The 27251-nt window shown below is 38.5% G+C and overlaps 1 protein-coding gene across 8 annotated transcripts in view; it reads left to right on the forward strand.

The window, feature by feature from the left end:
* The first annotated feature begins 267 nt into the window (after positions 1–267).
* TLE1 (TLE family member 1, transcriptional corepressor) overlaps positions 268–27251 on the forward strand; it is a 70749-nt gene continuing 43765 nt past the window's right edge. For 7 of the 8 annotated variants that reach the window (XM_062513757.1, XM_062513759.1, XM_062513761.1 and 4 more), the window contains exons 1-6: positions 268–291; positions 869–969; positions 2569–2632; positions 2727–2771; positions 22168–22230; positions 23123–23197. In XM_062513757.1, the coding sequence (XP_062369741.1) occupies positions 268–291; positions 869–969; positions 2569–2632; positions 2727–2771; positions 22168–22230; positions 23123–23197 (372 nt within the window). Of the gene's footprint in view, positions 292–868; positions 970–2568; positions 2633–2726; positions 2772–22167; positions 22231–23122; positions 23228–27251 lie in introns of all 8 variants that reach the window. The other variant, XM_062513758.1, reaches the window with a different exon arrangement.

The raw sequence follows: 27251 nt of genomic DNA on the forward strand, positions 1-27251 counted from the left end.
TCCCAAGCGCGGCCCGTCCGCTTTTTCCGGCCACCTTCGGTCCTCCTTGGAACGACAGCAACAAAGGACGCCGCGGCTGGGGGATGTCCCCGCGGCGGAGGCACTGAGCCGCGCCTCGCCCCGCTGCTGCCCGCGGCGGTGGAGGGAAGGCTGCCGGCGGGTGTCGCCGCTCCTGTCCCCTTGGCGCACCGGGTGTGAAGCCGGGGCAGGGCGGGGAGTCTCGCCGCGAGAAGCGCGCTGCGAGGGAGACCCGCCGCGGCCGGAGCCATGTTCCCCCAGAGCCGGCACCCCGTAAGTACGGCTTGGGCCGCCGTTCCGGGAGTCCGGGGCGCAGGGCGAGGGCCGGGCGGTCCGGTGCGCACCTCCGGCTCGCTTGCTCGGCTGGACCTGGGGAAGGGAGAGGAAGGTACCCTCACAAGTTCGTTCCCTCCGGGGTGGAGCGGCTCATCCTGCTTGTCGGAGCGTCCCCCTCTACTTTTTGTTGCGTGGGCAGCTTGGGAAGGACGGGGGGTCGCTGCCGGGCCGGGCAGCATCCACCGAACACAGCTCCCGGAATGGGGCTGGCTGTGCCGCCTCATCGGGGGTCGGTGGGGAGGAGCCGGCACGCCCCGCTTTCGTGTAGACGGCGGCGGCAGGAGCGGGTGGGTCGGAGCCGGAGCGCGGTTAACCTCGGCCCCACCGCAGATGAGGGACGGGAAGGTGGGTAACAAGTGCGCAGCGCTCCGGGGCGGGGGCGGACCGGGCCGGGCGCTCTCTCCATCCCTCCCCTCCGGCCCGGGCGCGATGGGCAGCGCCACCTCCTCTTCCCCACGGGGCGGCCGCGCAGTGTCTGAACGTGCATCTCTCTCCCGTGCCGCCACCGCGCCAGACCCCGCACCAGGCTGCGGGCCAGCCTTTCAAATTCACCATCCCGGAGTCGCTGGACCGCATCAAAGAAGAGTTCCAGTTCCTGCAGGCGCAGTACCACAGGTGAGGGCCGGCGGGCCGCCCCGGGACCAGGGACTACCGCCCGGTCCCCGGCCGGGCTCGGGGGGCTGCACCGAACGGGCGCGTCCAGGCGGTGGCGTGCGGCGTCGCGGCAGAGCCCCGCCGAGGGACCGACCCCGACGGGCCGGCGAGCGGAGCGCGGGCAGCCCCGGTCCGCCCCGGGCGGGGCCTGACGGGCGGACGGAGCCCGTACGGGGGAGACTGCCCTGCCCTGCCCTGCCCTGAGCGGGCCCGTGCTCCCCGGGCAGCTGAGAAAGCTGGACTGTCGAAACTGGAGCGTCCCGCACCTCTGCGTTTGATAAAATATACTGTGTCTTGGGAACCCGTATGTGGGGAGGGGTCATTTCAGTATATCGAGAGAAGACCTGCGCCAGTTCTGTGGCACAGCGCGTTAAGGAGGCTGCTTCTCATGTTTGCTCTTTTGTCTGTGGTATAAATGCAAAAATTAATAAAATGTCAGCGTCCTGTGGTTGAGAGCCAGGGAGGACGGTTAAAACGCACAAGTACTCAGAGTAGAAACACAAAGTTTATCAGAATCCATGGAAGACGTGGGGTGCTCTCCTTGTTGCTACTCTGCCCTTCAGAAATTCTTTGTGGGTGTGTGTTGCTGCTGAATTCTTTTCGGAGATTTAGGGCGCAAGTTCTTTCTGACTCTGGGCATCTGGTGCTAAGGAACATTAATCTTCATTGATTTTGTACTTATGTGTACATGGAATATTTAGAGAGATTTAATAGGCTTCCCAGTCAGAAATCGCTTGGGTTTAGTTATGCTTCCTCTTCCTTTACCTATGATACTGTAGTCTTATCAAAAATCAATAACTAGCTTAAGCCACTTATTGCTTAAGAAATGCAATGTAAACTCTAAACATCTGTTTTTGTAGTTGTAAGTGAAAAATACCACTTGGACAATAACTGTTTCATAGGATGCTCACAAGTATCATTAAAAAAAAAAACAATTGGATAGAAAACAAAGGGAATATTGAGGCTCTCAGTGGAAGTACTTAGAATTATATCACTGCTTGTGATGAGAGGTGCAAGTGCTAAATGCAAGTTATTTTTGTTTATGAAAACAAACATGGAAGAGAAACTTGCCCTTAAATGATAGTCAGAATTACCCTTTGTCAAGCACTGGGTGTGGTAACATTTGCTAGAATGTATTTAAGGTAAGAATTATACTCAAGTTGTGATTGTAAATCTGAGCTATGTTACTTGGCAGTCATTTACTAGATGCTGTATAGTAAGAAATGCCTCTATTTTATCTTTTTTACTCCTGAGAATACTTCAGGGAAATTCAAACCCTATTCAAACTTGTAAGTTGCAGCACTTAATAGCAGCTCTTTCTCAAAGTATGAAGAGTGGGTATGTTTAGGTTCTGTAGGCAGTTCAGGCCTCATACAGCACCCATTAAATGTTCTTTAAATTTCTTCTTTGGCCATTTTATTTCAAGTAGGAATTAAGTCTTCTATATCACAAGTTAATTTATGAGGTTTTGTTTAATTAGCAGCTTCTGTCAAAATACAAAAAGGGAGGGTAGATATCAAAAAAATGACAAGGTACATTAAAACATGCTCTATTTTGTAGCCTTAAATTGGAATGTGAGAAACTGGCAAGTGAAAAGACGGAAATGCAGAGGCATTATGTGATGGTAAGTATATTCATTTTTCATCTTTATTTCAGTAGATATCTCCTATTAATAGCAAGTCAGCGTAAGAAAATAATGTATGCTCATTTATTTGCAGTACTATGAAATGTCGTATGGATTAAACATTGAAATGCACAAACAGGTAAGACATTTTGTTTTCTAAGCCACAACATCTGCACTCTGTATGGTGCATTTAAATGTAGCTGTGGTGTTTATGCTTAGATGACTGTATTGTGCCCTAATCAATAGCCTGTTTTGTAGCCTGATTAGTAGACCTTGGCCTACCTCCTGTCAGATGAGGTGTAGATTGGTTTAAGCAGCTATGCCTTGTTTGGTATTGGTCCTGAAACACTTTAGCATAAATAGGAAAGGTCTTGTATCTGTCGTTTTAAAAAAGTGCTTCAGTACTTTGCAAGTTTGGGTTTTGTGTTTTTTGGTTGGGGTTTTTTTGTGGTTTTTTTTTGTTTGTTTGTTTGTTTTGTTGCTGGTAGAGGCTCTGACATGTAGAACTGATCCTGTGTCTGTGTAGCATATGTAGTCATAGTTACTCAAATCCCTGCCTTATAAAGGTATGAAGAGATTAGTGACTTGGAAAGCTCTAGTTATGACTATGAGTTTGCAAGTTCCCATAAAATTCACACTTAGGGCCACTATAATGGTGAATAAAAAGAGTATTGAACTGGAACAAGACACTAAGGACCTCATAAGAGAAGAAAAGCTAAATGATTGCACAGCCCGGAGGACCCTCAATTGAGTAGTCATTGTCTGCCAAATAAAGCATTAATGGCAGGGTGTAAGTATTCTGTAGATATGCTGACATTCACTTTTTCATCAAGATCCTAGTACAATAAGTCTTTCAGAAATCGATGGCCTCTTAAAAAAATTATCATTAGATGAAGTTGCACAGTTGGACACATTTCAAAGTGCAACAATACAATTCTTTCTTGATGTGTATGTGCTATTTCATCTAAAACTCTTGTTTCATTAAATTAAAGAGCATGGCTGACCGGCTGGGGCACAGCGAAGAAATTGATTAGTTCAGGCTTTGGATCTTCAGTATATTCAAAGACATTCATTAAGCAAGTGAATTACGGAGTTGAATTTTGCTTTTGTAACTCTGAGTTCTTTCAATTTTTTTGTTTTGTTTTTTCCTAAAATTATAATATTTGGTAAGATGGCATTGTAATTCCATGATAGTTTTCCATCTGCAAATCTGGGTAGGTATTCTTTAGGGTTTTGGAGGCATGCTTGTTTCAGTTTGAAATCCCATTAAAAGGACTTGTATTATGACAACTTGTTTTTTTTTCTTTTTTTCTTTTTTTTTTTTTTTTTTTTTTTTTTAATAATGCACCAAATAACCAGATGGAATAGCAAGCTTAGTATTTGACTAAGTTTTGTACTGTATCTTAGCTAATTTTCTTGCGGCTAGTGTTCTAGAGGAATGTCAGTTTTTCTGTGAGGTGGCTTTTCATAGCTTTCTGATTTCAAGACTTTTTTTCTTGCATTTTTTCTCTTCAACAACTTCTTGTCATACTGTAATCTGTGAGGAAACCAGTATATGTATAGGAAGCTCATTTGCTGTGAAATGGATGTTATTTTCAGGAGGTTTTTCAAGAGAATGTGTGATTTCAGTTAGTGTACTAGGAATTAACTTTAGGTAAAATCAATTAAACCCACAAGATTGAAGTGGGGGAGAACTAAGGTTTCCACTTTGACCTTAACATATGTATAAAGGTTTAATGTTTTGTATGTGTGGCAATTAGAATTATGTACCCGGCAGGCAGTGATACTTTGGAAGCTTTTAATATTTACGACAGAGCATTGTATCTGTGTTAGTTGTAGCTGGGAAGAGTAGTGCACACTTGCTCATTGAGTGCTATTAAGAAAAGAGTAGGCTTTTGAGGGTATAAATACGTTTCTCTGGATGTGAGTCTCAGATACTATGCTTCTACATGTTAAGTAATTCTAATTTCTGGTAAAAGTAGCACCTTCATGTTAAAGGCTATTGATTTAGATGCCTGCAGTGAGAATGCCAAATGGTGTTGCAGTTCAGTATGTAGGTGGCCTTAGATTACAGGAAGCAAAAAAGGAAAAAGAAAAAAATAAAAACCTCACAATGACATTTTTCTGAATTTCCACTGCTAACGATAAGTTCAGAGGAGGCTTTTGACAGATAGTAATCATAATTCTTATTAACTGGTGACGTCTACCCCCAAGGGTGTAGCCAGGCTCAAATTGATGCTTTTTGCTGGCTGATCACCAGCATGGCCTAAGTGCTCATTATGTTGTAGAAAGGGCCTTTGGAGCTCTCATTACGTTTGACAGGAATTCTCTCTAGGGGGAAACTGGGCATTAGCTAGACTCCTGACAGGCTGAAATTATTCCTGCTTTATGGCTTATAACCAAATGCTAGCAAGGCATCATCAGGGGACATGAAAAATTGTCATTTCTGACAACATCTTTGTTACTGGAAAATGCAGTGATGGGGAAACTTTCCAGTGAACAAGCTTTAATATTTTTAAGGTCTTCCTCCTATTTGGATGCTGTACTTGCTATGTGTGAAACTCTTCAGATTGCTTAGGCTGCCATTTGAAAAACAAAATTACACTGCAGCAGAGCTTATTTATGGAGTGTGGTGTGTACATCACTGTTAAGGTACAGTCTCTTAGATAAAATGAAGTACTTGCAGTTAGCCTGCATGTAAATGAGTTTGAGTTCTTGTACTGATGGATTTGTGTCAGCAGTTCTGTCTTCATTTAATTTAGTAATCTGTTATAATTTAACTAAAATAAAGTTAGTCAATACTTGAATGTTGTTATAAACAGACTTAACTGAGGTGAACTTTGCATACACAAACATGCTGTACTGGCACAGCTTTTCACTTTAATATGTTGCATTTAAGTGCAGAAATGGCCATGGAAAGGCTTCCTCACAAATCTAGCTCAGACCCTTTGCAGTGTTTAACTGCATGATGCGTGCTTAAATCAAGGTGCTACTGCGTTTCAACCAAATAATATTTTTGACACGTTTGTATTTAGATTTTGGGTTTTTTTGTTTCCTTCTTTTTCTGTGTGGGTTTTAAAACTTCTTTAATTTAGGAATTCCAAAGATTTCTTTCTTAAGACCATGTTTTGTGTAGACACTTATACTATGTTCTTAGAAATTATTTTAGGGTGAATAGTTACTGACCAAGTTTTGCATTCCTGAAACAGAAACAACCACCTGAGGATTTCTTTAGGTGGATGTGGGTTAATTTAGGTTGTTTTCATATGTGTCAAGACAGAATGAATAAGAACATTGTGTGGTCTTCAGTTTCTTTTCCGTCCAAGTGAGATTTTCCCCTATGTGACATCTGTGTCTGTCAAAGCAGATGAATCAACTGCTAGTGCCAAGATGAAGAGTTGGTTGGGTGTTAAAAATCCTGCTGTACTTAGATTTGCTGCCCTTGGCTCCTAGGGCACTGCGTCTTTTTTTTTTGCCAGCTCTGCTTGTCATCTTTTGTCGTAAGTCAGAAGATAAGGCTTCCTGTGCATTTAATGTCTAGATTGGTTAGGTGCAAGATTATCTTTTGTTCATTGGCAGACAGCCACAGGAAAAAAAAATCATCAGTGCTGAACCATGTGCTAGACTTATAAACTACTACAGTGTCTGGGTTTCTGCTATCCCAACAGTTATGGCAAGGTTTCTTTCTCTTTGGCTGAGTCTTTTTGATCTCTGTGACCTGCCTGGAGGCAGATCCGTCATTCAGTAGCTTGCCTGTTGTAGAAAAGTATACAAACTCCCAAGCTGCATTGTATTAACCAGTTGTACAGGAGTTACATGTTAATTTTATCCTGGACTGTTCTGTGGAATCATTTCTAATTCTTCATGGCAAAGGACAAAGTCTTCTAATGATATCTCATTAGAACATCAGTCTTCAGGAGAGGGTTAAACAGGAGGGAATTAAGGAGCTTAGTTAGCTCTCTGCAGCTCTTGAGTAGGATGGCTTTGCTGTTGAAAGGGATTTAAAGATAAATTAATTTTCTTTTTTTCCTACATTTTAATTATTGGAATGAAAAACTCCTTAAGGTTTTGATGGTGTGCAGTGAATGTTTCAAGAGCATTTTACAGTTGGCACAGCCACAAAAGACATGCAAAAACAGTTTTCATTTAAAAGAGAAAATGGTAGGATTGATTGTGCCAGTATTTTTCTCTGAAAAAAACTGTACTTACTCTACAAATATTTGGTTTCTAAATGAGTACAGTTGTGTCAGCAGCCTAGCCATTTCAACCGCAAAAAGAGTTGCCAGTTTGGAAGAGGAGAAAAGACTAGAGTAATTATTACCTCAACTTCCGTGGCTTTCGAACCATGTTTCAAGCTCGAGGCCAACGTTATTGTGAAGGAGTTATCTGACAGGTTCAGGGCACTGTGGAGTACATCTCCACGTGGCTTTTCACGTAACCTTGTTGTCAGATACCATCTATTATGTCAGCTCCATGCAGAACTTAATTCAAAAGTGTGTCACAGTGTAAACACTGTACATATGTTAAATAGTGCCTGATCACCTCTCATTTTAGATTTAAATCTGCCGGATTTCAGGTTCCTCACAGAGCCACAGTGAGCAACACTGTTCCTACCAGCTACATTGTTAACTTGCCTTGCATTGCTGGAGCTTGCATTGCAAGGTCTGTTGATGTACTTTATGTAACCTCTTCAGTAGTGGGGAAGGAAAAAAAAAGTCCTGGTAGCTTTTGGGGTAGGGGGAAGAGTAAGAGTGAAGGTGCTTTGTGAATGTGCAATATCCTTTTGTCACAACAGGTTCTGTAGGGAAAGCTTAATGGTTTTCCTCCTTCTGCTGGCTGTTCTACCAAATCAAGCTGAGCATTTGAATTGCCCTTCATCCCAGTCTACTTAAGTGTTTGCAGCCAAGTGCTAAAATTGCAGTGTCTTCTGCACAAAATGGAAAATTAGGGTCCTTTAGACTTGATAGATCACCACTGGCATACAGTAAAAGCTTTTAAAACCATTTTTGGATCAGCTGGCACTTATCAGAAGACTGCACAATACCTACTTTAAAAATGGTAACAGCTTTGAATGGAACTAATGAAATTACTTTTCTACTTGGGGTAAGATTAAGAAATATGCAATGGCAATTATGTCGAACACTACTGTTGTCACATTCTGCATCACACTTCTGAGTTGGGATTCTTGAGTGTAGGTATTTGAGCAATAGCTGCTTACATAGTTCCTATCAGAAATGGGAAAACCAAAGGTAGGTAGAAATCATAATTTTGTCAACATTTAGTTGTCAAAACAGCTAGTTTGTTGTTTTTTTTGTTTGTTTTGTTTTTTTTAACCTAGTTTAACAGATTAGTCCTTATCATAACTTGGGGGCTATAGCTTTCAAAGTTCTTGCAAGTTGTCCTCATAGTCAAACTGAATTTGCAACCTGTGTTCTTGTAAGTATCAAATTTCTACTCAAACAGTTTTCTGGAGGTAATATTGGGTGACACTTCAGGGCAACAGTTTCTAGTGTTTGACCTGCCCTTATTGTGAAGAATTTTATCCTTCACCGATTGGGAATTTGCCTTTCTGCAGTGGTAACCATCGTGTGCCTTTTGTTCTTCTCTTATGCACCTCTGAGTAGGACCTGACATGGTCCTCTCCATAATCACTTCTTTGTCAGCAGTGAGGTCTCGTCTCCCATTAATCCCCTTCTTCCTGAAGCTGATCAAATCTATTTTCTCCCTGGTATGATGTGTGATTGCCTGATCATCTTACTGGTGACACTTGGAGGCTTGCTCCAGTTTAACAATATCTTTCTTCTTGCCAAACAAGGGGAACAGAAAGAGAAACTATTTCAGTCAATCAGTTGGTTACAGTCATTCGCCTGTGTCCTCACATGAGGTGTAGCCTTCATTAGCATGTGAGTGTGGGACTGATGCATATTCAACTCCAGAGCCCTTCTGCAAAACTGCTTTCTAGTGTGTTTTGACCATTGCTGTGCTGTTGGGGGGAGAAAGTTGTTCCTGATTTAGGACAACCCCCCACCTTTGTTTGCTTGAATCTGGTTTCCACTGTCTTTATTTGATGGCCACTGCTTCTCAGGACAGAAACTGTTGGTGCTGTGTTTTCAGTGCAGTCAAAAGGTTAATACCTCTTGCAGCCCATCTGTGTTGACTCCTTTCCATGTTGGGCAGTCCCTGCTTAAACAGTTGTGTAGCTTTCTTTGAGAACTTTCCTTGCTTTTCACTCAACCTTTTTTTGATTTTTAACTTTTGAAATAAAGAAACTAGAACTATATGCAGTTCTCAGGATGATGGTGAACCAGAGATTTGTATTACCATCCTTTTCTGTTTTCTGGATGTTTTTTGCTTGTTTTCTTTTTATTTATTCTTCAGTAAAATTTCCAAGTTTTACCTTTTGGCTGCCATGAAATGCTGAACTGTTGGAAGATCCTTTCACATTTCAGTTCTTACTCATGAATGATAATTGTAAACTCAGAAGTCATCATTTTACATGGCTAGGGATGTCTACTAGTGTGTCTAAATTTTATGTACTATTGTTTCATTGCCCATACTCTTGTAAGGTCTCTTTGCAATTCTTGAGCCATTGCTTTTACTTTCTTATGGATAGAATAATGTATTTCTTTTTCCTTGCAGCCTTTGCATTTACTTTCTTTCTAATGCTTTTATGGAGCAAGTTTTCTTACTTTCCGATTGCTGTCTTTTCCAGGCTGTGCTGCTGATCATATTAGTAAAATAGATTGCAGCAAAGGCCCCAGTGAAACTCCGTCAGTGAACTGTTTCTGGCATAGTGCTGGAGGTGATTGGAAAGTGGATTAGAGCTTGCTGAAATTGAGTTTAATCTTAACTGAACTCTAGTTAAATCAGGTTAGACGTAAAAATCAGTTATTTCCTGAGGTTGTCTCTTTTAAGAAAGAAATGCAAGTGCTGTACAAACAAAAACCTCCAACAAAATAAAAACTTAAAATACTGCAAACCCTGTGAAATAATGCTATAAGCCTGTTTCGGTTCCAATTTCACTTGAAATTATTCTGATTATATTTTCAAGTTAGAGATTTTAATTTTGTTTCCATAGGTTTATATGAATCTGGACATCGTCAAAGTGGACTGTTTGGGTTTCTTTTGTTTTGAGTGTTGAGTCTTATTTCAGTTGTTAGCAAGCCTATTTATAAAATACACTTCTAGTATAGGGAAATCAGTTCAGGAAATTAATGTGTTTGAGTGTCCTTGAACTTTTTTTGCAATGATAATAATCTGTGTCTAATGAGAAATTGCAGAGTGTATTAGGAGAGTCTAGTCACTAATTTGGGATTGGCTAGGTTGCTTCCACCTTTTCTGTATGTTCTTCAGAACATTTGCTCAATGTGAGCAAATTAGCACTGATGATTAAATTACAGATTAAAGCTCTTTGAGTGGTGTAAGGCAAGCTTTGTGTCAGGGCTGCCTGTCTGAAAGTATTCCATACTTCTCACATGATCTGATAGCTAGCTTTTTTGGCTGTCTGATAATAAAACAAAAAACTGAGGTTAATTTGTGTTTTGGTTTAAGACTTGTTAGTTTGTTTGGGTTTTTTGATTTATTTTTTTCTGTCTCCTTTCATCAGCAATGTGGATGTTCTCTTTTTCACATTTGGTCTTTTTTTTTTTCTTTGTCTTGAACCTTTTTGATGTTTGTGTAAACAGTTGGTCAAAGTATAACTTACTTGTAAGGTGACCAGTCACCATATTGACAAGAACAGACACAATAGAAAACTGCATTAGGAGGCAAGCCAGTGGGATTTGCAGTAAATATATTACAGAACACAAGTGCATTGCCGATACTGCTTGTTTAGCAGTTTGCAAGGGCAATCGTAGTATGGATTTTTGAATTAGAAGAGAAGGGCTGATCTTTCTGTGTGCTGGAACATCTAGTTGATGGCAGAGGATAAAATTGATTTAGAGAACAAAATGCTGCCATCTCTATTTGTGCCATTTTAAAGGCTTCTATGGATTAGCAAGCAAAAACAAAAGATAGCTTTCATTTTGGAGAATGGGAGCAGAGATGGGTATGCTTGCTGAGCTGCATCTTGATAAGATATTAAGTCTATGTGAATTTGCTTTTGTTAGCTCAAGAAAAATAAAATACATCTGATACTGGGTGGGCTATATGATCTGTGAAAATCCATCTATTTATGAACTTGTGTTTTAAGTGTTCTAAACCCCTTGAAATGCCATGCTCTGTGCTTCAATATATGATGATCTCAGCTTTAAGTATAGGAATTTGAATTAAACTGGAAAGAAGGGAAGAAAACCCTATGCTTTCTTGGGAAGAATTACTTACAGAAAGATAATTCTTTTGTCCTTTATTCCAACAGTTTCTATTTACACCAAAAAGTTTTGTTTTGTTAATAAAAGGTAAAACATTGATCTTTCTTTTAGGTGTAAGGTCATTCTGAATTGCTATTGGTGTAACTGGTTATAAGATTTCCAGCCATTATTTTTTGGACAGTAAACTAGGCTAGCTGTCTGTAGCCTCAAATGGTGACTATAAATTAGTCAGTTAAACAAATGCAAAATTTTCAGCAAGACCCGTGGAAAGCTTTTAGTTTGTTTCTTCCAACTGAAATACGAACTCTAGAATGACTTCCCTAGCAGGAACCAAGTGCCTCCCTGTGTCCTCCTAGCAGGATCAGCTGTAGCAGTTGTTGCTGATAGGATGTTTGTTCTATCTGTTAGCAATGACTTCAAGAGTAGTGGCAACCCTCAAGCTCTTCAGGTAGCAGATTGCTTTTATGTCCTTGCTGTTGAAGTGCTTCTTCAGTTACAATTTCAATCTTTTCTGTTGTAGCTTCAGCTATTTACTATGCATTTTCTTCACCCTAAAAAAGGAGAGCAAATAATTCCCCTGCCTTCCAGAGCCATGCTGCATACCTCTGAAGTCGAGTGTTCATTCTCTGAATGGTGTTCCCCAGCTGGAGTACAGTACTCCAGGGGAGGAAATGCCGTGCTGAGTAGCATAGAAGGTTTACTCAGAATACAGCTTATTGCAGTGGCAGCCTTTTCTGCAACAGCCTGCTATTGACTTATGTTCAACTTCTGATCCTCTGTGACTGAGAGATTCATTCCTAAGGCCCATTATTTCCTTTTTTTCTATGTTCCTGTCTAGGCATGCTATGGGCCTTTATCCCGGTCCTTTTTACTTTTCAGTCCATTTTTCCATTCACTGTAAAGTGAGTTCTGAAGCTATTCTCCAGCATATTCTGTCTCTCTCAGCTTGAAACTCTTTGCAAATTGAGGATTAGAGTAAATGAAGAGATCTTTATGCTTGTTAGTGGGAAACACTAAAAAGTATGGGACCTATCATGAATGAAGGACTTCTTAGTTAAAAAAAAAAAACAACTGATTTTATCCATACACGGTTTAATAATCAAGCAGTTTTGTCCTTGTTCCCATGAATTTTTTGCTGTGCTGCTAGTGTTGTTCCTAATGCTATGACTGTCAGATTCTTAGCTAAGATGTTAACATCATCTGCCTCTCTTGTCTGTAATTGCTTTACCTTTTTGGTCTTTGCATAATTCTGATGTTTTCTGCTGAAAAATGTTTGAGCTGTGTTGTTTTTTATCTGTTTCACTTAAATTTTTGTGGATAACGGGCTTTTTAATGCCTAAAATTGAGTAATTAAGCTGAAGTTCTTTGCTGTTTCATTTGCTGTGTTCTGTTAGGCACTATCCTCTGTTTCCTATCCATTTGTCTTCTGAGGTTCTGCAAGGTGTCTACTACCTGCTCAGTCTTCACTAATGTGCTTTTTGTATTTCATCAGATCTAGTCAATATGAAGATATTTTGCTTGGAATTCTCCCTCACATTTCTATGCTGTTTTGATGCCTTGGAGTGGCTACCTAGAGTAGAGGCTAGACAAGATTAAGAGAATAAAAATGGGTATTTATTAAAGGCCTTCAATAGTAATACCTTAGGCAGTCAGAAGCTTCCCAGAGGAGCTACACCCCAGATGGACCATGGTCATGAGTTTTTCAGACAAATATAAGTTTATTCCATTTACATATCAGGGGTTAATTGTCCAATTACAGCTTCAGGTAATGAAGTCATATACCCCCACTTTGCTCTCCCCGCCCACCCCAACTCACTTTTGTCTATACTTTTCAGGGCCTGAAGCAGCAGGGTGCCCTTGAGTTTCAGGCCTAGAAGAATCATTTTGTCTGACCAAAATGTGAAGACAATCACTGATGCTCCATATAGAGTTTAGAGTTATGCACTACAGCAGTACAGGATTTCAAAAATATAAAAGCTAATAGCCTAAGGCTTCAGTTTAAGATGCAGTGCTGACCTTACATAACTAGTAGTTTGTAATAAGTTATTTGTAATTATTCTAGTATAGTTAAAATACATGCAAAAAAGCATGGACTTTCTGGCTTTCTTGTTGTCCCTTGACAATATCTTCCCTTTTCTAAATGAGGTGATCAAACTAAACTATTCCTATCTGTAAGCAGAAGCTTTACTGTAGTTTTTCTTTGCTACTGGTATATATGCTCTTGTGCTGTATATGTTTATATGGCCTCACTGGATTTAGTTTCCACTTCATGTATGCTTTTCTGTTGGTGTAAAGTCAGTGAAGAATCTGGGATTTAGTCTGTGTGAAATTCCATCCTTCCTGTTTTTCCTCTCTCCCTTCCACCTCCATATGTAGATCTATTAACTATCATCCATATCCTTAATATTGTTCCAGAAAGAAAATGTTGTCTCCATAATGCCATCTGATCTCCCTTGTCAGAAGCAGGTCCTATAAAGCTGACTGTACCAGTAGGGATGTGCTTTTCTGAAGTTTTACTTGGTTTTCATTTCCTTCCTTTCCCAATCATTATAAATTGCAGTGATTTCAGTCTTAATCAAATTTGCTTCTATTTGGGCAGGTTCAATGCCCTCTTGTTTATTAGGATGTAATTTAAATGGTCTTTTTACTATTGTTTCTATTCTGTAAGCAACAGAATGTATAAAAAATAATAAAATGGGTAAGGCATTTACTGTCATGTTGCTGAAAGATTTGCGTATATTTTTCCCTACACAGTGAAAATATTCATTATGTTCATCTTCATTGCAAATCCTCTGTGGTAGTAGGTAGTTCCACTAGTTACTATCAAAGGAGTTGTCAATTCTTTAACTTGTTTTTCATAAATGAGTCACCTCATGGCAACTGATGCATTGATATAAATACATGTTTAAATTGTTTTTCTGAAAATTTTTGAAACTGAGCTGTGAATATACAAAGTATTTTAAAATGGTGAAACTACATTTAAAGTAGAGTAGTACACATGACTTAGTTGGTACACTTAATTTGGTAGTTATTTCTAAAGTCTGATTATAGCGTAGTGATTAGTTTCCCCCCCCCCCCCCCCCCCACCAATAATTCAGACCCTTGTCTTAATATTTTTCTTAGGTGCCATGCTTATTGTTCTAGTAAATAAATTCTAGTCCTACTGCTGTTACAGTCTTACTTGAATGTTGATAAGGACAAAATCCTGACTGGGAGCTTTGTTATTGACTTGCATGCTGTAAATGTATCTGCTTGGTTTGAGAAACTTGGTGCTCTAACTTTTTAGAAACTGCTATTCCAGGTACTACTTCAGCAGTGTAAGAGCTTTCGCTTTCTACTGCCATCCCAATCAAGTGGCTCAGTGTGACAAGTACTGAAAAGATATTTGCAGAAATTCCAATGTGGCTTATGGGAGTGAAAGCAAAATAGGAAGCTTTAAAACATCATCCTAAATTAAATTAAGAGCCACTGGTGCCCTTTCCTGATAGGAGTGTAGCAGCTACAGATACTCTTTTTATGTTCACTTATTTTTCTGTTCTCTATGTTTTTTCCTTGTTACTGTGTAGTGCAGTGCTCTGTTGTCCAGAGTAAATCAAGTTCTTTGTGACCATAAAGATAATACTACAAAGTGTGCTGGATGGTTTTGGGGACCATGCTGCTTATAGAGCACCAGAACAGCTCCTCAGAGTGTAGTCAGATGAGGAACTCATTGATAACTTATGTTTCTCTCAAAAACCTCTGCTCCCATCTTGGTTCTCCTTGTACTTTGGTCTGTTCTCCTACTGGATGGATGCCTCCTCTGAGTTTATTTAGCTCCCTGATATAGTGATCTACTAAGCTGGCCGTTTCCCACTTTGTATTATAGGAACATTTTCTGCCTAACTAGTTATTGAGATGTTTGTCAGGTCTCTAGATGTCTGCAGTATGGTTCAAAGAAAAAGTGTCCCTGGAGGCAAAGGTGACAAAGACCTCTTCTGGATTGGAGTCAGCCTTTGATTTGCTCAGCATCTCTTGGAATCTAAATAAAAGTGGGAACTCTGTGTCCTGGAAAACAGCTTGAAAGTAAAACAAAGCTGTGTGCTCACTGAGGAGATTTAAATACTTCTGTGTGTATTTAAGGTTAGCTTAGGCTTGGAAACTAAACAATGGAACTAAAATTTAGATAAACACACCTTTTGTAGTTGTGAGTGCTTAAGCAAGATGGGCTGAAGTTAGATTAAAGGAGAAATGTGGTAACTTCCCTCTTTAGCCAAGTTTAAGAAGAGTCTTGACATAGTGAAGATATGTGAAAGGAGTACTTCCACATCCTGACAAGAGTCCCTGTTGCCAGATGGCTTTGTTTCAACAGGATTTACAGCTGTAAATGGGATGGGCAGTTGTGTACCGTGCTTCATGAGAGATACAGCCTCTCTCTATTATTATAAAGCATTGAAACTGGACGTCTGAAATAGATCCAGTCACTTTACACTTGAATGGGATCCAAATCTTTAGTAGATATTTGGCAAGTGTAGCTGTTGTCTTGTACATCATATGTAGCTTATGTTTAAATTAATGTGACCTTTCTGTAATTTAAATGAACATCTAAGAGGATTCAGATAAAAGTAGGGTAGGTACTGAATTAAAGCCCTCTAATTTCATTTTGGAAGTTATGCAGCATTCTGTAGCTTTATAATTTTGAATTTTTATTCTGTTAATTATTCTGTTACTTCTTCCATTCCCTGCTACTACTTGTGATATGGTGTTGTTTTGTTTTTTTTTCTTTGCTAAAGATTTTTCATCCCAGTCTTCTGGGATTTTAATATCATCTTGTGGGTGACTGATCTTACAATTAAAGTGAGTAGTACAAATGTGGGGCAGAAGGAAAACTGTGTTTATTAATTAAATGTCTAGCTAAACTGAAGTTTATGCCCAAAATAGGGAGATTATTTCTTTTGCTGAAATGAGCGCTTCCCATTGCTTCTTGTCAGATTGAATATCAAGTATCTGTTGAGAATAAACCTTTCCATTCCTTTCTACTGGTGAGAGTATTAGTGATGACAGTGTTTATAATTTAAAATACAGTTGGAAGGTCGGCTTCCGCAGTTTGTCACGGGTTGGTTAATACGGCAGTAAAGGGGCGATGGATGTGGCTACTTGTGCAAGTCTATTACTCAGGAGGCCTGTAAATTTGATTGGCTGCTGCAGTTCTTCCAGAATCATTGGATTTGAGAGCAATAGAAAGATAAGATATCCAATTACCCAAATGATTTGCAGGGTTAGCCAATGTTGTCATGGAAACGCAAGTTGGAACAAATTAAATTTTAAGCAATAAAATAATCTTAAAGCACGTCTGGGAACAAGAAAATTTGGCAGTGGCACTTACCTGAATTGAATCTTAGCTTGACATGCTGTTTGACATTGATATACTGTGGGGGCCTAAACTTTTAAATGGCATGTTGCCTTTATTTATTTTTTTTCTTTTGCAGCCATTGCCAGAATAGAATGTAGTGTATTAATTTTAAATAAAAGGGCATTCATAATATATGCATATCTTGGTGCTCAACCTGGATTCAATAACTCATGAATAGCAAAGTTCACAGAATGCTAGCCTTAATCATTTGAAGCTTTTGAGTGTTTAAGTTTTGAGATTTAATTATAGCTCTAACATCTCCTCATCCCCTGAATTCTTAGCAAAAAAACTTTGCAGGTGCTAGAGTCTTGCTATATAGCAAATACTAACAAAGCATGCAGAAACTTAAGCACAGTGAAATACATCTTTTTCTGTACTTGCTCTCTGAATGTGTGTACTTTCTGTTGTTTTTGAAGATCTTGATCACAAAAAGAATAAAAGCTTTGTCATTTAAGTGCACTGCTTGTTTCAGTGATTCTGTTGGAAAAATTAAAACTCTAAATGGATATTGAACTTCAGCATAAGACTAAAATAGACAGTTTCTTACTGCATTTCACAAGTCTTTAGGTATTAGAATTTCTGGCTTGCAGCAGGGATTAGAAAAAAAAAAGTCAAGCATGCCCCATAAAGAGGACTTTTATTCACATGGCTTACAGACAGATGGAGATGAAAACTGGGCTGAGGTCAAGCCATTTGCAGCATTCTCATAGGCTTCGATTTTCTTCTCATCTCCACCACAGATAATCTCAAATGATTCAGTAATGACCAAAAGTGCAACACTGACCTTTCCTCCCCAGTGGATTACTGTGTTACATGCTGTAAATGGCAGGAAGTCCATTTTGTCCTTCCAGGAGGAATTCAGTGTTGTACTTGGCTTTCTAAGTCTTGAAAGTGTAAGCAGAGTCAGAGTGCTTAAGAATTACCTTCTAAAGCTTTTGTGAATGTGCTTTAGCAGTACATTCCTTTCTGTGCATTAAAGGCTGATTCTCTGATTCTTTTGCTTTAAGGGAATGAATTAGGACATGTTTCTTTAGTATTGCTAGAACTTTGCTGGTTTTTGCCTTAATTTTATTCATGTCATTCTTAAACTGTATTTTTCTGAATTTATTACAAATTTGATTTTCAAAAATTGATCAAGATAATGGCATAAATATAAATGTAATAAATAAGAATATATAAACCCATCCTTCAGAACTGGTGATAGAATGCTTTCAGATCTGATCTAACTTTGTGATACTGGAAGTTCAGTGCAGGAAAGAATAAAAGTTTCTGACATAAAATAGACATTTTTAGCTAAGCATTGCTTTGTAAAATAAAATCTGTACAGCTTTGATGAATCTCAGAAATAATAATGGGACAGCTGTTGCAGCACAAGTGATCGCTGAAACTAATGTGTTGTAAGATTTAATTTTTGTCTTAAATCGCCATGGATACTAAAGCTGAAGTTACTACTGGGATATGTATTGGTAGAGGCTGGTTGGAGCAAACCCAAAATTACTCCTGTTGAAACCTCTGAAGCTGAAAGGGGATTAACTAATTCTCCTCAGAGGAGTGCTCTGTGTTCTTCGCTCAGAAGTGAAACTGCTGGTTCCCATAAGCAAAGGCTTCTTACATTAGAACTGAAATACACATGAGTGTTTGTTAGGCTGTGAAATAGAATTTGGATACTTGTATTATACTTACTTTTAATTTCATTGTAAAAATCTGTAGTTTTCAAGAAATTCTTGTGATTTAGATATATACCTTATGTGGAGCTTTGGTATGTAAAGGCTATCAAAATGCAAAATTATCTGGAATAGACTATTGTAAAGGAAAACTTTACTTAGATGTGAAAAAAATGCTTTTTTCTGGCAATGCAGAAGGAAAACAAAATTCAGTTCTATAAACTGAATTCTGAAGTCCATAGCAAAATTCTTTATTTAAATGAGTATTATATTTAGTAACTAGTCTGGCTGCTTTGTTCTTAGTCATTATGTTAAGAATTCACTTTAACAAGTGAGCATGACAAACTTAAGCACAAACACTTGAGTTTGGCAATGGTTAGGTCAAAACATTTAAGTCCTTAGCTAAATGGAACAGAGGCAAAAAAATTGCACAAGTGAAGAGGGAAAAAAATCCATCAGCTCAACTTAATTTTACAAAATGCAGCTGAATTGCTTCATGTTAATTTTTAATGATACTTCAGAAAGTAGGGTAGCACTTCAGTCAGGGGTCTGACAAGCTAGTCATTTGCAAATAAATCAAAAGACAATCATTGCAGCAAGAACCAGTGAATGATGTAGTTTGTTATTCTTTGATGGGCCTCACACTCAAGTTTTCTATTAAAAATGAATGTATTCAAGAGGCTCTGCATTAAGAACACAAACAAGGGCACTTCAGATGCTTTGCTAAGAGCTGCCATAGAGCTCAGAGGACTTTCATGAGAGGTGCAGACTTCTGTAGCCTGCTTTACCAAGGAGCCACAGAACATGGGCAATTAGTCATGTTTGTCCATGTTTGAGCAGCTTTCTTTCTGCAGAGTTTCCTTTGTTATTCAATCTTAGGACCTCTCTATATGTCTCAATATTAGCTGTTAGTTAATAGTTATGTTATATTCAAAGGCCTCTAGAAATAGGAGATAAGTACCTTTATTTTGTGACTTTAAAATTCATGAGCCCTGAGTCTGGGGGCTTACTCTAATGACACCAGTTACTGATGTCTAGTCTTGATTAAGGAAACTGTCCTTGACTCTTTCAGAAAGGAGTTTTGCTTTCCAGAATGAATGTGTATACACTTGCAGGCACTTGCGCAGGCATGCTCAAGGGTATTTCACCTTAAAGAGCAAATGTACATTGTCTATTGAACTGTTGCATTTACATTTAAAGTAACAAACGCCCCTTTTTCTCAATTCTGAAAACAACCTCTTGCAACACGTGATCAGCAAAATTACATGAATCATGCATTACAACCTAGCTTTCACAACTTGCTAGACAACAAAAATATTTAACGTGTTTGCAAATGAAAATATTTTTAATATTAGAAGGCAGCAAACAGGAAATGCATGAAATTGCATAGTTGATAAATAATTTTAAGTACTTAAAATGTGTATGAAAAGTCTTAGACAAACTGCCTTTTAAATGCAAGCAGACTTTTTTATGATTAATAGAATAGACATTCCAGTGTTCATTGTACATGTCTCTTAACTGGCATTTGTAACAACAGCAAGAAATCTCAAAATAAACTTCATGGTATGTACAATCAAGTTTATCTAGCACTATAATTGAATTAAGGTTGCTGTTCATATGTGGTCATCAATGATGCCCAGCTTTGGTAAAGACAAACTAAGAAGAATACTCTTTTTTTTTTTCTGTTCTGACTAAAATCAGGTGTGATAGTACTGAGACAATAACAGAAGATTGGTGTGGAAAAGGGGAAAGTTGATTATGTCCTCTTTTTTACAAAATAAAGAAAACATCTAACTGACCTACACTGGAAGGCAATTATAACCTGATGCATGTGATACTGCATTCTTTTATGTTACTGTTTGATGCCACATATGCTGTTATTACAGTGTAGCTCCGATATTTGGGGTGTGGGACAGAAAAAATCAAACCATATGGACAACTTCTATGTTTTACAGACTCTACTAAAAGTAGGATTGCATTTTGTTTCCTTATAGCAACAAATAAGGACATTTGCTTCAGAATAGGGAGACTTTTGTGTAGACCATACAGGCCAAAGAACTTTTCAGTAGATACCAAGTGAGTTTCTTATTTTATTATTTCGCTGTCCCCTCTTGTCACCTGCTATGATTCATATGTTTCTGCCTGAAAAACAAAGTCAATTCCGTTGATCTAGGGCAATTATGTCCTTGTATCCTACACATCTTAGCTAAACATCAGCCAAACAGATTGCTGTGCAACAGACTACCGTTTCATGGCTGATGTACTCTACTATATGGGGAGATATACTAGGTATATGGAAAAATGCCCATTAGAACATGTGTTTCGTTTTTTATTTTCCTTTAACAGAGAAATACCAACAGATTTGGTAATAGTTAAGACTGATAAGCTGGTAACTTCCAAGTATTGACTTTGCTATTATGTATATAGCACTAGTACTAAAGGTTACAAATGGAATTATAAATATATTATGGTTGTGGCCCAGACAGAATAGAAAATACCACTGTAGTATTCTGTGAAATGACAGCTGTTGCAGTTGAGAATAGAGATATGTTCACCTTGCTGTGCAGGGTGTAGATTTCCTGTAAAGCAACTGTCACTTCATTGCCCTTAGCTACGGGAAAGCGTTTAATCCTAGGGAGAAACCATCTCAGAACTTCTTTGGAAGCTTCTGCAAAATATAGAGTGGGTGTGTCAAATATCAGGTGTTGGTCAGGTGGAGTGCTTCATGTCAACAGGGATGAGGAGTTTTACAGGTCTAGATGTCAATCATGTATTTTCCCTGTGTCTGGCAGAAGTTGGGAAGGAGGTGTTAAAGCTTGCTAATTATACTTAGATCCTGTCTCCTGAGACATAAAACTAGCGGTGGATTTTGTATCCTAATTATTAGGTGACTGATGTATAAAGATCAACATATCAATGTGTTGTCTTAAAAAGCCTCAGAATTATGGGAAGCTTCAGGAAAAGGCCTGGCAGAGAGTTAACAGCTTTAGTCTGACTTAAGTGAGTTTTATCTTTGCTCAGCTTTAATATGTGTCATTTCATAGAAGGCCTAATGGTTCATGGTAGTTACTGTTTTTTTCTTCTATCTTGAAACATAAAAAAACTCAACCCAACTAACCAAGAAATATCTTCATGGGTTAATTGTACAGCAGAGGTACAGGAGGTTTTTGGTGTCTTTTACATAAGCTGTGCTCTTGTCTGATTGCTGATTTTGTTTTTGTGCAACTGTGCTACAGTAACTGAAATAGCTGTTTTTAAGGAAGCCTGAGGAAATTGTGTCAGTACCTTGAGGGTTAATTATAATAGTGGTTCTGAATTATGGGCAGATGTATAGGTCTGAAAAGCTGTAAACACAGATAACACTGAGTAATGAGAGAAAAAGTTCCCTCTACCCTACCGGGAATCCAGTTTTAGGTTGACATGCCTAAATAGATACAGAAGTACAAGATCTATAAAGCTGTTGAAAAGTGGAACTCAAACTTTTTGTCTTGCTGTAATCTCTGTTGATTTCAATGAAGGATTGTTTCATTCTTTACTAGTTCCTTACTTTTTCTCCTGATGCTCATGGTTTCACAAATTTGCTGTTAGACTATCACAATTTCTGATCAGATTATTTTTCCTTCTTTGCATTATTTTAATTCCCTTTCAACATGGATTTTAGAAGTCAGTACTTTTTGTCTCCATTCTTCCTCACTTCTGTTTTAGTATTTCTTTTGTATTCCCAATGGTACATTTCTGCCATTTTACCTTCTAATAGGCAGATAAAATTGATCATGAAAGAAGCATTTTTCTTCTACGCCTGTTGCCTTAATGTTACGCTGCTTGATAATTTGAGTAATAATAAATCTACCTTTTAAAAAGCTTTATCTTGGAGTTAATGGATTTCAAAAATGCTCTGCTTATTAATGAACTATGTACAAGGACCAGATTTGTGCCTAAATATGTATACAGATTAGGTGCTTTAGACAGGGTGGATGTCCTAGAGTAGCTAACAAAATCTCTTTCCTTGTCTGGGTTTATAAATTTAGGATTTATATTTGCAGTAGTATGAATAATGGGTAATTTTTTTGTCACGTTCCTCACTGTCTGAACTTAATATAATCCTGTATACTAGTTAATATATGTCAGACCCCCTAAAATGAAGTTTTTAATCAGAATACTTTTCCTCTGCAGACAGAAATCGCTAAGAGATTGAATACAATTTGTGCACAAGTCATCCCATTTTTGTCTCAGGAAGTAAGTAAAACCATTCAGCTGTTAAAGTGCAATTATGTTGTTTTTCTGTTTGCAAATTAGCTAGTTTTAAGATGTTAATTTTATCACAATACACAAGTGTAAGGAACATCTGTCATAGCTGAAGTGTGCAAACCCCCTGCTAATTTGATCTAACAAATCTGAGTTCAAACTAGTGACAATGGCTCAGCCTCATTCGTTGCCTGAGGAGAGTGGGAGTCTGTAAAATAGTAGCAATACAAGAAACAAGAATATGCTTTCATTTTTAATCATGGTGATTGTTTATTAGCTATTCAGTTGTCAAGTGTAGATCTAGTGAGATAAGCATGCTTATGTTCTCTACATAGTTTATGTCAAAGGTGAGTGTTTTGCTCATACGTGAAACACTATTTAAGCATGTAAACCTGTATTTGCTGGGAATGACTGATTTTAGCATGTTGTGGGCAGCTACTGTTACATTTTGAAACTTGTTATTTTCAAATTCTACATTTGTGCAAAGAGTATTCATAAGTCTTGATTTTAGGGGTCAGTACTCCCTGTTTGAAATTTCTGTTAGTTTTGCTATGTGGGCACAGTCTATAAATGTTAAAATTGAAACTAAAGTTGACATTATTATCCTGTCAGCTCAATTAAAAATGATTGTTCATTTGCCAGAAAACGAATAATGAAGGGACATAGGGTAAGAGATAAGCTGGCTGCCTTCAGGTCTCTTCTTTGCTTTTGAACAAGTGAAAAATAGGGCATTGTTACCTCTTACCTGCATGAGATATCTTGCAATGAGTAGCGTGGGCTTCTGCAGACAAACTGGTTATTCAAGTATTTGTGATCCTGATTTGATATGGTGTGGTAATACCTTAAAATAAATTTTTCCTTATACCCCCTCTTCTTTCAACAGCATCAGCAACAAGTGGCCCAAGCTGTAGAACGTGCCAAACAAGTGACCATGGCTGAATTGAATGCCATCATCGGGGTACGTGGCCTTCCAGGTCTACCTCCTACAGTGTGTATAACTTGCTTTCATATCTTACTGCTTTGCTATTTTTAAAATAAACTTAATGTTTTGATATCTGATATGTTTTGATGCCCAGTGTTGCTGAAATCTTTTTGCTTCACACAGATTTTAGCAGAGATAAAGGTAATAGTTCACTTTGTCAGAACATAATTTTGTCCAGCAGTGCTGTGTGTAACAAAACTTTTTCTGCAAGAAATAATTTTAGTAGAGTTGCTTGTTTATTTATGGGTATTGTATGTCAGTTTAGCTAGATACTTTTTCCTCATGCTTTTTGTGACACTTGAGTTCTTGGAGCTTATGCAACTATTCATTCTTCTTTCTCTCCCTTTCTTGTGAATCTTTCATGAATTTTAAATTAGCAAACTACTGAATAGAGACTTCACTTGCTTTTGAAGTAGTATTAATTGTCTGACACAGTGTTCTAATAGCCTTTCACCAAGAATGTGCTTTTAAATATGCTAAAAAAGTTAATACTACTTGCTTGTGACTGGTTGTCAATCACAAGTAATTTGCTTTGTATTAATGAACTTTTTGAACCATACATTCCTTCCACTGTATGAGTTCATTTCCCCTGCCGCTAAGTCTGGAATATTTCTCATGTTTTCTGCCCTTCCAACTAAGTGAAAGAAGTAGCCGAAACAAGAACCTGTCCTTTCTGATTTTATTCATATGTGAGTGCCTTGAGCGGATTCAAATTACTCATTTATCAATTTATGTTAATTGCTTGTGAGAAGATGCCCTGCTGGTCTTTATAGTTCCCTCAGACACTTTGTAATGATAATTAGACATGCTGCTGTACGGATTAACAGTGCCATAGTCCAATGACGTCTGCAGACAATGGAACCAGTTAATCCATCTGTGCTTAAAATTACATCCCAACTGGAGATGGAGAAAAAAATAGGAGTGAGGGAGGATTAAAAGAATGAGCCTCAGCTTGAAAATGCTCCTTTCATCAGTTTCTCAATTGCAGATCTGCAGTCGGTTTGCCTGTGGTAAGCTATTGGCAGTCAATTAGGTGAAATAAACTGGGAGGGTGACCTTCATTTCCTTTTAATAGCTTTTCCTCCCTGAAATGGGGAGCTTCAGTGGATTTTCAGCTTAAATTTTATTCAAGCTGCTTTATTACACTTGACAGATTAGCTTTGCATAAACATACCCCCCTTTCAAATCTGTGCTGTTTTTCCTTCGTATCAAATTTTGACTGTTACTTAGTTGATTTGCTAATCACATCTTAGAAACCCACACAATTACATCTGTATTTGTCAGAATCTCCACCATGCTTTGCTTGTGTAATGAATTAGTTTATGAATACCTGATTTGATCTTTGAAATACACCACATGTACTTTTGTGGTATTTGATTAGCAAAGATTAGAAAACCGTACTTTCTTGCATTTTTTAAAACAAATTGCTTCTTAAGGATGAAAATGGAATAGAAAAGCCTTTGTTATGAACTAGTTTTAAAGAAGAGTTTATGCAGTAAAAGGAAACATATTAAAATGTATTTTAAAATATTTTTTCTCTCCTTAAAGTAGTGCTAGTTGGACAAACCAAATTTTGCTGTCTCAAGCCACGTCATCTGTTTCTTTTCATAGCCCGCAAAATGCAGTCTTGTACAGTCTCTTTGGAAGCAGGAATAGTAGGCTTTACCATTTTTGTTTTACAATTATCTAAGATTTACCTGAAGAAATGCATTCCTGTGTCTTATGAAAGACTTCTGAATGGTGCCATACGATATGAATCCAAAACTGTGAGTGAGGAACCTAACATGCTGGGCACAAAATATTTTAACCATGTAGATACATGCATTTACATGATGCCAAAATTAGATGTGTGTCTCAGTGATCTTTTGCAGTCTTATTAATCAGTAGTTACCTTGTGCCGCACAGTAAGTTTCATGCTCTGACATATGCTTGGTTTTATTTGAAAGGGATGGTGTACGTCCTGGAAACTCTGAATAGCATAAAATCAGGCTGACAGTTCAGTGGACCTTTGCTTCCACTGACTGGGCACTCAGGGTGTCAAGCCCTTTCCCCAGAGGGGAGGACACATCAGGAGCCTGTCTGTTCCTACAAGCGGCAGCTGCACCGAGGGTGAGCATGGCACAGTTTGATAGCAGCTGTCAGTATTGTTCAGGGGCCCGACTTAGTGTAAAGAACAATGGAAGGGCCATGCTGCTGAAGTGCAGTGTCTTTCAAGATAAGAAAGGATATAGTAATTTAACGGTTTAGACACCTATTATGGGCATGAAAGATCATCAAACTTCGGGGTGCGAATAGGCTGGAGCAATCTTTAACAGCAGAAGATGCAATCCAGGGGCTTCTGGTGTTACACTACCTAAAATGCATATGGTGATTCTTGAGGATAGGAGGGAAGTTTCATTTTGCTAGTTCATAGTGATTTACCTAGTTTCTCTTGATTAAATAAAATCTTGCATTTTTGCCAGAATTTGCCTTTTTCCCCCCCTTCCTTTCTGTCCTTAAGGGTGGATTGTTTCCTGAAACCAGATTCCCAATTGGCTTCCTTCAGTTAGAGAAATTCCTGTTACTCCTGTGCAGTGTGTGAATTCTGGAAGTGAACAAAGACTATTTAATTACAGGGAATAATATTTTGAAATGCAAAATTATTTTGGACTATATTTATTGTATACTTTTTATAACCTTTTGAAAAGAGGGAAGTGTATTAGAGGGCAGACTGTGAAGATAGAGAATTACATTATCACAGGACTGGGATTTTCCGGAGAATTTGCCTACAAAATCAGAAGTTGGGCTTTGGAATAGGTGTATACTAAGCACATACAAAACTGAATGAATAAATTGACACATTTTTTTAAGAAAGTAATATTGTTGAACTCAGTGAGCTTGCAAGCAGTGTTAATCCTCTGTGTTGATTAAAAATTCTTACTTCAGGAAAGAACCCTGGATGATGTTTGATGATTAACAGTCATACTCCTAGCCTTACACTTCTACATGTTCTTGAAGGCTTTCACTTTTACTCACTACCAGTGTGGCTAAATGATCTCCTTTCAACTTTTTAATAGCACCATTTAATATCATGTTAGAGTAGAATGAAGTAACAATTTTGCTAGATAAATAATGAACAAAGCAGAAACCCTAACTAAAAGTATAAGTGCCCCCATTAACTCCTTGGCACTGCTGCAGCTGCAGGCAGCGTCCACTTCTGCGGTTAAGGAATACTCTAGATCATGATATGAAAGAATTAAATAGAGTATTATGGTTTAACTTGAAGGGTTGTTTTGGGTTATTTGTGGGTGGTTTTGTTTTTTTGTGTTTTGTTTTTTGCTTGTTTTGTTGTGGGGTTGTTTTCTTGTGACATGTCAAGAAAACAGCAGGTTCATGTTAGGGAGTATAAGTGGCAGATGAATTGGTATGTCTAGGTGTGAACAATGCAAGATTAGATTTACTTTCTAATCAGTAAACTAGTTTTTGGAGTAGAATATGCAAATACATGAATGAGAAGTACAGGCAGCAAGCTGGAAACCTTCTTCAGCACTGCATTTTTGATGCATGATTTCAGCATACCACTGAGAAGCCAGGTACATCTTATTTTTCCTGTTGAGATGCGTTGCTAATGATTTAGTGAAATATGTATCTTTTGGACTGACAGTGCTCCAGAGACAGATTGAGTTGTTGGCCTCCAAGAGGCCTCTCCACTGTTGCATGAGGTGATTGGCTAAAGGATTAGCAAGATGTGGGATTATTTTTTCTCTCTTGGCTGTGGTTGCCAGCTATCTCTGGGATTGTAGTGTGTGAAGCTTAAGAGGATGAGGTTAACCTCTTGAGGGTTTATTCTTATGAGTGTGTAGTTAATCCTTAGAAAGCCTATAAATAACTAGGCTGTATGTTTCATTATAAAACAGAAATACAGACTAGAGCAGAAATGAATGCAGAATTTAGTGCAAGGGAAGAGCTAAGCAGCTGTAGCATTACTTCAGATCCTTCTCAGCCATGATCTGCATTATGTGCTGAGGGAGGGGAAATTGCCTAGTTCTTT

The sequence above is a fragment of the Cinclus cinclus genome, chromosome Z, assembly GCF_963662255.1.
Source record: "Cinclus cinclus chromosome Z, bCinCin1.1, whole genome shotgun sequence".
Classification (NCBI taxonomy): Eukaryota; Metazoa; Chordata; class Aves; order Passeriformes; family Cinclidae; genus Cinclus; species Cinclus cinclus.